Genomic DNA, 12,149 nt, shown 5'->3' on the forward strand with positions numbered 1-12,149 from the left:
AACAAATTTAGTTTATCCTCTCAACATTTAAATAGGGCTGTTCAAGGTCAAGATACTCCTTAGTAATATCATATGTCAAAAATAAAAAGTAAAATCCCTTAAATACCGAACTTCGAGGAAAATTCAAAATAAAAATTCCCAAATTGAATGGCAAAAGCAAAAGCTCAAACTCATCAAACGAATAGTTAACAACTGTCATGTTCAAGACTTGATACAGGTATTTTCTTATGTAGAAAATTGTGGATTGAACCTGGTTTTATAGCTAGCTAAACCTCTCACTTGTATGACCGTCGCATCAAATTCTGAAAGTATTCGAAGCAGCAGTCATTGAATGTTTCTGTTTACCTTATTTACCATTTTTTTAAACTCAGGGCGATTTATATGACGACATATTCTCCGTCGATATAGACTCTAAATTGATGTCAGAGCAGGTTTTTTTATATTGTCTTTTCGTTGTATTGCTGTCTCATTAAAGAGGATATATTTCCACATGTGGATAAAACTTTGGGAATATAAGTGAGAGAACACATATTGATGATATTTATTGAACTTTATTGGTTGCTGCTAAATATTACATATCATTAAATTGATTATTTACTTCACAGTATTTGTGGATATTCTAAGACAAATAACAAGTCATATTTTTAAAGTAAAATGATCGCCTTAATTTACACATACAAACCTAAGAAACGGTGTTACTTCTGAATCTAAAGCATTGTTATATGAATCTACGTACATACGAGGAAAATCAGACGTAATTTTTATCAGTCCCGAACATTCCTTATACAACGATTTTGATACCAGACAACTCGTTTGACACATTTCACCGTTTGAATCGTACACTCGCACATACGCTTTCGTTTCACCAGATACTGGCTTCTCAAACATAATAAGACCAACCGATTCAGACGTGTGCGTGCGTTCATCTATAGAAATAAAGTCAATATGTCGACCATTGTAGGAAAATCCATCTGTCTGAAATGTAATGTTAAATGTTCTCTGCTTTTGAATTTCATCATGTCCTGGGTTTCTATGTCTTCTGTGTTTGTTTATTATTGCTATTGGGGACAATGCCAAATTGTCGAACTGATATGAAGCACTATTCAAATAACTGAGGTTTCTCATCTCTTGTCTCAGGCGCAGATTTATATCAAAGCCAATTTTGAAATTGTTGCCTATCAAACTGAAATCAGCTGATCTGCGACCTCTTGCTGCAGTATTATCGAAGTGGGTTCTAAATAATGTTGTACTTTTCGGAGCTGCTGAAGCTAGGTTTTCTGTTGGGTTCTCTGGGCTTTCGAATGGTGAAATGCTTCCAGCCTTTATGTCTGGTAAACCCCCTAATGCTCTTATTGACTGAGATACTTTTTCTGATTGATCCGAAGATTTAATGTTTTTAATAGATGGAGGAATCTTCTTCCGTCCACCTTTTACCATTGATGGGTAATAATTCGTAACTCGACTAAATCCTCCATTTCGAATAAAATCATACCTTGATCCGGAAACACATCCTTTTTTAATTTTATCACAGAACAAAAATGCTTTAAACGCTCCTCCACAGTTGTTAGCACAAGTCGGAGCATCTGCATATCTATAAATTTGTTGAGTAAATGAATTACTATACCCATCAATATTCTTCTTTGGTGGTTTCAAATTATCCATAATTCTATTTGGTTTATGTGCTGGTATAGTGGTTTCTGGGTAATCTGTTTCTGAATTTATTCCTAATTTCTTTTGACCTTTTCTAAATTCTTCCCAAAGGTAATCTACAAAGCAATGCAGAAGCCAGAAAACTGGATCCATTGGACTAAATATTATGCTTGACATCTGTCCAGTATTTCCTCCAACCCACCTGTGAACATTATCATGGTGAGATTCTAGATTGGCATAACTACTATCTGGAGTACTTGGTCTAAGAATTTCCCGGTGATATTTTTTTGTAAACACTGTTTTTAGCCTCTCTGGATGAACTGGAGAGCCAACTACTCCGATTTCTCGTCTCAACAACGTACTCGGGTTTGTTGGCGTTGACCAAAATGCAAATGGACCTGTATAAACAACGCCCTTGGCATTCCCCAGAAATAATTCAGTAAATAAGATAGAATCCTCCTTGTTTGTCATCAGGTAATCTGCTCTTGAATCCCAGTAAGGAAGAGTCACTCTGCTATTTTTTTCCCGAAGAGCATTTTCGAATCTGTTTTATAGAAATAGTAATATTAAAGTATTTCGTTAGTATAACAAGATTTAAAGAAACGAATGAGTTAGTAACATATAAAGTCAGTTGAATATAGCTGTATAGTGATTTCAAGTTTATTGTCATTATTTTGGTGAAATTTGCCAAAAAATAGTTACCACACAAAATAAAGACTTGTATTTCATATTGTAATATCATACTTTCTATGACTCATTAAAGGAAATTTAAACAATTAATCTTCTATTTTTGTCTATCCATGAAACATTCATTATGCGTACATCCAAATTGGAGATTACCCTATGCATTAAACAAGAATATATCATAAGTATAAGTACTGAGATATCTGAGATATTTAGGGCAACTACTGAATAAAACACATACTTGCAATGATGAATACGCATATCACAAGAATACGTTTAGTGGTTTTTTTCCCCATTTGAATAATATACACTTCCCATTTTTATTCCACTAGTAAAAGTTGTAAACTCTGCTATGATATGTTGTTTCTCTTTTCGTGCATGCATAAACGCTTGTGATACTGTTATTTATCACATATTTGTTATGAATACCTAAGGTTTTGCATATGCAATGACCCAAAATTGCCCGGGGCAAAACAGAGATATTGTGTCATGTTCCTAATGACGTGACGTCATTGAATCCTTAACGACACGTTTGTGATAAATTGCTTTAAGATTTTACCTTTTATGTATCATTAAATTGTTATAATTGACCTTTTTTTTCTCTTTTTTGCAGCACTTAAATATGTGATAAAAAGATTATAACATGTCTTTTCCATATTGGCCCGGGTATTATCCCTCGACCCATATCGGCCCTAGGCTAAAGCCCCGAGGCCGATATGGGAGTCTCGGGATGATACCAGGGCCAATATGGAAAAGGGCATGTTATAATCTATATATAATCCATTATAATTGACTTATTTTCTGTACAAAAAGAAAGTGCAACTTACAATACTAGGAAATATCTATGCCAGCTAACAAAGTTTGGACCATCATGGGCAGATGCTCCGACGCCTCCTTGGTGCATTATTGCAAACGAATCATATTTGTTCGGTTTGACACTCTGAAAATAAGGCATTGATAAGTAATTGAACAAATTGCATTATGAGTCAGATCTATAACTGGCCATTACCTCATATTATGCATGAAACAGAATACAAAAAAGTCTAAAAGCGGATGTTTAATCAACAAAATGGAATCATAACTTCAACTTATGAATATTTCATGATGAATAAATCTAAAGGAAAGTTGGGCATGTTGGGTATAATTAGACAACGATTAAACGATACAAATAATTAAAAACATTTAAAGTACAACTTACGATATATATACTGTGTCATTTGTCTTACATTGATTGATTGATTGATTGATTGATTGATTGGTGTTTTATATTGTCACTTTTTGGACATACTTCGGTGCGTTTTTATCAGTGAGTGAAACCGGAGTGCCGGGAAAAAGCACTGACCTTCAATAGGAAAACTGACTAGTCAATTAAGATCGGAGTTGACAACCAGAGTGTTCACTGGTCAGTGATTAGAACTTTTTAGACCTTCCGACAAACGAGGTCCCCTTTTACAATTATATTTTATAACCAAAACGCGTCCCCTTTTTCAACATTTGACAGACGTCTGTACAATTTGTTAGGATTTATTTTGCCCTGATTTTGAAATAAATTCGTCAGAAACTATCTAGTTTTACTATTTATCAAACAAGTTGAACGGACAATACATTACACAAAAAGTCCAACTTTCTACTCGTTACCATAGTTACGAATAAACTTACCTTGTCATTTTTCAGGGCATTTACTGCGTCAAAAAAATTGATTAATTCAGTTTGGCTTAAAGTTCTTATTTCCTTCCTCACGCGCAAATTGTACCGTGTTTGTCGTCTCAGTCGAATGTGTAATTTTCTGCCGAGTGAATCGAACCAGTCAAATGCATCCTTCCCTAAATCTATTGAGCTAGTATTCTTGTACATATGACCCAAAAATCTTTCCAAACAGCTCGTTTGAACATCATATGGAGTGGTGTTTTTGTCAACTTGTTTAGAGTAGCATTCTGCTAAACTTGGTGGGAAAACATCTTCGACAATGAGTGCTGACGCCGGAATAAATACCATTAAAAGGTAATAAGACCTCATTGTCTGCAAAAAATGAGAAAACAAATCATAACGACGCTTTCTATGGCATTTACTGATTTTTCAACTGTGATGTTGTCATTTTGATATGTTATATTTTTTTGTTCACATACTTGAGATACATTTTTTAATGAAGATTGTATGAAGTGCACTGACATAAAGTTACGTCACAGAGGAGCAGGATCTGCTTATCCTTTCGGACTTCACAGTGGAGCATGATCTGCTTTCCCTTCCGGATGTCACAGTGGAGCAGGATCTGATTACCCTTCCGGAGCAACTGAGATCTCCCCTTGTTTTTTGGTTGGGTTTGTGTTGTTTATTCTTTAGTTGTCTATGTTGTGTAATGTGTTCTATTGTTTGTCTTTTTGTCTTTTTCATTTTTATTCACGGTGTTGTCAGTTTATTATCGATTTATGAGTTTTACTGTCCCTCTGGTATCTTTCTTCCCTCTTCTTTTAGCTGGGGAACTTGCTTGTCAATTAGATATAGGAAGATGTGGTGTGAGTGTCAATGAGACAAGTCTCAATCCAAATGCTTACATTAATCTTTGCTGATATGGTTTGCTTTATGTTCTTACAAATGGTTTTACATCATCATAAACATGCTGATGAAGAAATTACGTTATCCAAAATATTTATAGATACTTACATCTAAGAAATAATTATTTCATGCCATGCTCTATGCTCATTTAACATGGGTAGGCCTTATATTTGTTAACATCTCAATACAGAGCAATAGCGAGGTCTTATATGTTTACAAATATAATGCCTACCCATGTTATATTGAGCATAGAGCATGGCATGATTGAATTATTTTGATTCTAATAGGAATATTTTGAACATTGTACTTCGACGCGGACCTATAGTAGACGCTCGAAATGTCGCCATTTTGATTTGTTGAACAAAATCGTTATAGAAAAATCAACAGTTTATCAATAATAATAAAAGAATAGAAACATTTAAACTTACTTTCAGAATGTTTTTTATTTAATTTCCTAGCGAGCAATACCAACAAAAATGTCCATTTAGATTTCTGGCGTTGTTTAAAATGCATCTGACGTAACAATTTCAATTGTGAAGTCAATCACTTGCAACCCATGTTCTATTTGAATTAGAACATGGCTTTGTACTCAAATCTAAAGAAGAACGTCATATTATAATTTATATTTCCTTTTTTTTAAAGTACTTTTTTATGCAAGATTTAAGATTATTGTTTAATGACTTGGTTTAAAAAGCAATGAACTAATAATTCAAAGCAAAATTAATTGCATTCGTACTTTACCTTTTTTCCGAATGGCAAAACTAATCCAGAAATCGCAGATTGTAACGATTTATATACCAAGAGCTAAAAAAAAAAGCTGTGGTCCTTGTCCATTTAGTTGACCAAAATATGACCGAACATATTCTTGGAAAACAGATTTGTTTGGTAACTTCAACATGTTCGAGTAAATTCGTGTCACTACCCAAAACATTGTTATGCAAATACAAACAATGTTATTACATAATCCGGACACACATGTGACGGGGACAAGCTTTATGATTTATGACAATTGTAGCATAATACAAACTTTGGATTTTTTTACTGTTTATTATCTAGAAACCGGAACATTTTTTATGTAAAAATCTGTTCTTGGAGGAGAGTTCAAGGACTTAACCACAAGATTAAAATAGAGTGGTACAAGTAGCTATTACATGTAATGTGAAAATACAGGGGATTTTTATTACAGGTGTGGTATTTATGTAACTATGCGACTCTGTGAAATTAATCATCACTTATTGCGGATGTAAAGAGATTTACGTATTAACAAAAAGTTTTGTGAGTGCACTGAAAAAATTGCTCCTGATTATCTCCCTTAGATAATGGATCAGGTTTTTCACTTTTAATTTTGATTATTTTCTATCATGAAGATAAACGAGTTATGTTTAAATATTTTATCAAAGTTAATCAAATTGGGAAATGGTGATTTAAACAAAATGGAGAATTGTTATATGGTACTTTGACCTATGATGGTTAACTTCTGCAATGGGGAGTTGTCTCATTGGCACTCAAACCATATCTCTGATATATATATCGCTGTGAAATAGAGGATGCAACGTGACTTATTGTTAACGAAAATTTTATAATAAGTATTTAGTATGACGATATAGTTTCACTTCTGTTCTCGTACTATGAACAGCAAATATAAGGTATTTAAAAAAAAGTATTTGATCATTTTATTTAAAGGTATTTTATCCAAGGTTATAGTTGAGTATGGATATGGGGTCAAAAGAGAAAACAGCCATCAAACGTGTCTTCAAAGCAGTGAGAAAATCCCTCACCAGGAGGCGGGCCATACTAAATTTCAAAACATATATATGAACTAAAATTTAAAAGTATACAAGAGTAACATACGCTAGAGGCTCCTGGCTTGGGACAATGGCAAAAAACATGCGGGATTAAAAAATCAATGGCTTATTGATATTGTTTTACGTGTTACTCCCTTACCATTAATTTTATATTTGCATTCTGTCATATATACAATTATTCTTGCAGAGGTTTTTTTTTCTCTGATAGTTTTTTTTTATTGAGTTAAGCCATATCCATTGATATAGTATCGTGTGTCCTTCTATGTTGTGATGTTACATTATAATTTTAGTTTAGGGTAAAGCTAAGCCCCTGTTTAAACGTATAAATCTACTGCATGTATCTTAACCAGTCTTTAGTCAGGCATCTGATGTTTGGTCATTCTTGTTTCTGATTTTATTTATATAGATAATAATGTTGGTGTACCTGTTTGAATGGTTTTACATTAGTTATTTTTGGGGCCCTTTAAAGCTTGATCACTGTACCCCTGTTTTGACATTTTTGCCGATTATGTCTGTTTGTTTTGTTCACCCATCGTTGTCAATATGATATGTAATTTGATGGAGTGTCACTGATGTTATATGTTAAGCTTTCTGTTAATTCCACAGTTTCTACACAAGAAAATGTATACATTAGTACAAGAAATATGACAGTTGTTATCCATTCGTTTGATGTGATTGAGCCTTTGAGTTTGCCATTTGATTAGTGAGTTTCCGTTTAAATTTTCTTCGTAGTTTTTTTTTTGGTGATTTTACCTTTTGCTGTTTGATGTGAGCCTAGGCTCAGTGTTAAATGCCATACTATGACCAAAATGGTTTATTTTTTAAAAATTTTGACTTAGATGGAGAGTTGTATCATTGGTACTCATACCGTATCTTCTTATGTCTAATTAACTTTTACTATATACATATCTCCATAAGCTCCCCAGCCCCTTAAATCGGCTTCTTATTTTAAGCGATAATACCGCCAAATGCATGAAAGTTGCATGAAATCATTAAGTTAGGTTATCATTAATATTTTCAATTGTATTTGCCTATAAATATTCTAACAGGATATAAACGGCTTATACACTAGAAATGTATTCAATTGTTGTTAAAAGATGATAAATATCTTGTTTTCTTATCACGTAATTAAAGTTAAGTTGCATATATAAGCAAGTTCATGTGTTTGACGCATGATAATTACATTGTTTAACCTTACAAATCTTCAAGGTTTATGCACCTGCTACCTGTTGCAATTACACAATAAAATATATTTATACATTTTAAGCAACAATATTAAGCATGCAATTACATGAAAAGAACGGGGCGAAAATTAAGTGAAAGAAGTAAATCTAACTTAAGTTGTTATGTATGAATGTCTTGAAAATAAACTCATCATAGATACCAGGATTAAAATTTGGTATTTGTGGCAGACGCGCGTTTTGTCTACAAAAGACTCATCAGTGACGCTCTAAAGTCTAAATCTATTACAGTCACAAGGCCACCTAAAGTACGAAGTTGAAGAGCACTGAGGACCAAAAGTTTCTTAAAGTTTGGCCGAATACAATATGTTGTAAAAATTACGTGTATGTGTAGCCCTCTCTATTCCCGGCGTCCAGTACTTTTAACATTTTTAGATGCAACTTGCTATTAATTTCATGTGGATATGTTCCCCCTCATAACCAACGATATTGTGTGTACTCGATTATGATTTCAACCAACCGTTGCACGAATAGTTTATAATTAAAGATTTATTTTATTTTCCCTGGAATTGCTCTGGAAAAAAGGAAGCCAAATATATTTATAAAGCATGTTCATAATCAATCTAATGTTCGCCTGGTCTATTGATATAACAGTATGGAGTGAAAAGATAGTCGTTTAGAAAACATGATATAGTAAGAGCTATTTCAACATTCACAATTGACCTCATTGACCTCATTGAAAATTTATTTAATGAAAAACACAAAACTTTCCGCACAATTGATTTCATCTGTGTAATTAACAAAAGTACCCACGCTGAAATGTCTTGCCTTCTTAATTTATCATTGAATTAGTGTTGATAGTCCGGAATATATAGCATTTCTACAACTATCACATAAACTTACCATGATCCAAGGAAACGAGATCAAGCCAGATAAGCCAAACTGGATATACATATAACCTTACCATCATTCCCTAACCAAATATGCTTTAACTATACTTGACCTATTGCATCATGTGCAAACCCAATATCTTAACTTAACCAGGAAAATTTAACATTGATCAATGAAAGTCAAATAAACCCTGCCAGACAGACATGTCAACCTTACAATCATTACATGCTTTACTTATAGTTGACATTTTATAGCATATAGTAACTAAGTAATCGACGTAATAAGGAAACCAAAGATTGACCAATGAACCATGAAAATGAAGCCATGATCAAGATATTTGATATTTTTGCCTATTTTGTCTGTTTGTTATGTTCACACATTGTTGTCAATATCTTGTAATTTTATACGAATGTCATAATATATGTTTGTCTAGCTTTAAAACCAAGTCCAATCCATCATTTGGTAAATAAGAAAATGCCTGTACCAAGTCAGGCATATGAATGTTATCTATTCGTTTGATGTGTTTGAGATTTTAATTTTGCCGTTTGGTTTTGAATTTTCCTCGCAGTTCAGTATTTTTGTGTGTTTTATTTTTTATACACCTGACAATCATTTCATGAACAACATTATGAATAACTATTAAATTGAACTGTTGCTCATAGTATTAAAAGAGGGGGGCAAGGGGGTCCCAATAACAGCAAAACAGCAAACTGATTTGACTTATAACAGGTAACAATGAATTAAAATTGGCAAAAACAGATAACAGTAAATGAAATATTGAAATAAGTCGGGTCCTTGGCAAATCCAGTATTTCTTATTACGGGTATAATCCTTTGTAATGAATTCCATTTTCTATGAACATGGTTTTTAGAATTATGTATCTAGATATATGTATTTGGTATATTCTTGTCCGTTCGTCGTCAAAATGTCGGACATTAACTCTAGCACTCTTTAACTAATTTACTTAAAACTTTAAGAAATTGATATATCTATTGACGTGAGCTCCCTATCGGTTGTTTTTTTTTATAAATTTTAGATTTTAAGTTTCGGGTTATGGGGTTTTATTCAATAACAAAGGTGTTTTTTTCTTCAGTTTTCCGATAATATCTCAAATATCCTTTCACAAATTTACAAGTAATTTTGGTGAATTATTTATATCTATTGACATGAGCTCCCTTTCAATTTTTATAAATTTAAGATTTTTCTGTTTCCGAGTAAAGGGGTTTTATTAATTTAAAAGGGGGGTGTTTTAGTTTTCGGATATTAACACAAAAACGTTTTCAGCAGTTCTCATGAAACTTTGCTAAATTATTTATATCTATTGTTGTACATGTTGTAAGCGCCCTTTCGATTTTTATTAATTTTCGATTTTGTGTTATTTAGTTAAGGGGTTTATTCATTAAAAAAATGTTATTTTCCAGTTTTCGGACAATAAATCAAAAATGTTTTCAGCAGTTTTCATGATACTTTGAAGTATTGTTTATACATGATACATATTGACTGAAGCTCCCTTTCAGTTTTTATAAATATCTGATATGACATTGAGAAGTTATCGAATATTTCAAAAAGGCGACGGGCATATCATGCGCTCATGGCGTACAAATGTAGCTGTTTATTTGTTATATACACATGGAAAAAAGTATTGCAACACCTTGATTTTTAAAAAAAATAATTTTTTTTCTAAATGTATTTTGGGTTTCCGTAATCATCAATTTTTTATTCTGTCTGGTGATTAGCCATACGAGAAGCCTACTACCTGTAGGATGGAGTTTTGTTGTCTAGGTTTTCCTTCCCATAGATGGTTGCTTGCCATGGCTGACGAGTTCCATCTTCCCGGCTTTTCTTTCTGGGTCTGCTCCCATAGCCTTTTGATCTTCCCAGATCTAACCACAAGGCAGCGGTACTATTTACCCATAGTTGGGACAAGGTTGATGAGTGCAAGGGCGTGTCCACACGCCGGTGGGCCTACACACTGCATCTCTAGGACCCTTGCTGCTCCGAGATCCTCTACAATAATGCCTAGAATGCTAGATCCTAGTTACCATGTGCTGTCGCGGGGAGGCATTGTAGAAGTCTTGAATAGTGTAGAGGCTATGTACTGGCAGAAAGACTTACGCACTCGGCTTTCTTTTCACCCACAAAGCAGGCTAGCCAGCGGTGATTTTAAAACTTTCAGTCTCTTATTTTGGATGGAATATGATGAAATATTTGTAAAATAATCTTGAAACGTAGAAAATGATATCATTGGCTTTAAAATAAACAAAAAATGTATGAAAAAAAAGTTTTATCTAACCAAAATTTTTATAACACAATGAAGTGTTTTTGTACAAAAAAATGCATTTTACAACTTTTACTGTAGTCTAACTTTACAATGTCAGACATTTCAAAATTAATCTTAACAAGTTGATTGTTCACATTATGGTTGATCGTTCTATGCCAAAGAATTGGTACTTTGTGCGCAGTCTCCATTCAAACGGATAACTGCATCTAAACGTCTTCTGATTCCTGCCATAAGTCGACTAATTTGTTTCTAAGCTAACAGCAACTATTCTTGACGAAGGGTATTGTTTATTTCATGACTTGTTTGAACTGGGGTGTCCTTTAGTGCACATTACGCCCAATAGTGTCCCATATATGCTCGATATGGTTCAAATTCGGGCTACGATTGGGCCAAGACAGATAAACCGAATTCCATTGGAACAATGGATCTTCCTCCATGACGCTTATTTCCAACTTTGGCGAGCTCTGCGCTATATTGGATACGGGCATCTGTGTCTCTGTTCTGGGCAAAGGTCCTCGAAATGATATTAACCAATTTTCACACTCCAAAAGTACTTTATTCCACTATTTTCAAAGGCCTTATTTGAATATTTTTTTATCAGGTTTTTGATTGTACCAAGTCTACTAGTAAGTAGAGTACATAGTTTATAGTAGGGGAACAATGGCTTGAAAACAAAATCAATCTTTGTTTGTAATGAGTTATGTGCAGCTTCGGAACCCAGTACATGGTGGGAACTTTCATTGTACAATGTATTTGGTTCTACTTTGAAGAGCTGTGTCTATGTACCATATAATATAAAAGGTTAACTGGTTGTAAGGACCTAGTCCTTAAATGATATCCTTGTCAGATATTCCTAGCCATATGTTTTCCTTTTTGTCATATTAAAAATTGTTCTAATTTAATATGTTGGTATGGGAAACAAGAAACATTATCCTCATACAAAAAAATAAGATACTTCTAAATAAATGTTCCAAAAAAATGGAATGTATTACAAGGGATACTGGATTTGTCCTGGGCCTCACTTCTGTGATGCGTATATATGTTAACGGAATCCTTCTCCGAATACGGGACCAACATATTAGTAGTGGTAGACCCCAATGTCCA

At 33.5% G+C, this 12,149-nt stretch overlaps 1 protein-coding gene across 1 annotated transcript; it reads right to left on the reverse strand.

The window, feature by feature from the left end:
• Positions 1 to 648: 648 nt before the first annotated feature.
• LOC134683444 (uncharacterized) lies at positions 649 to 5,818 on the reverse strand. The gene is made up of 4 exons (XM_063542734.1): positions 5,629 to 5,818; positions 3,994 to 4,353; positions 3,162 to 3,274; positions 649 to 2,194 (listed from the first exon to the last, which is right to left on the reverse strand). The coding sequence occupies exons 2-4, from the start codon at positions 4,348 to 4,350 to the stop codon at positions 664 to 666; spliced, it is 2,001 nt and encodes a 666-aa protein (XP_063398804.1). The 5' UTR covers positions 4,351 to 4,353; positions 5,629 to 5,818; the 3' UTR covers positions 649 to 663.
• Positions 5,819 to 12,149: the final 6,331 nt, after the last annotated feature.

Source organism: Mytilus trossulus, chromosome 9 (genome assembly GCF_036588685.1).
Source record: "Mytilus trossulus isolate FHL-02 chromosome 9, PNRI_Mtr1.1.1.hap1, whole genome shotgun sequence".
Lineage (NCBI taxonomy): Eukaryota > Metazoa > Mollusca > Bivalvia > Mytilida > Mytilidae > Mytilus > Mytilus trossulus.

Coding starts and splice junctions, on each gene's coding strand:
- LOC134683444 (XM_063542734.1), bottom strand. CDS start 4,350: ATGAGGTCTTATTACCTTTTAATGGTATTTATTCCGGCGTCAGCACTC. Junction 3,275..3,993: donor ATGCCCTGAAAAATGACAAG/GTAAGTTTATTC, acceptor CCTTATTTTCAG/AGTGTCAAACCGAACAAATA. Junction 2,195..3,161: donor CATAGATATTTCCTAGTATT/GTAAGTTGCACT, acceptor TCTATAAAACAG/ATTCGAAAATGCTCTTCGGG.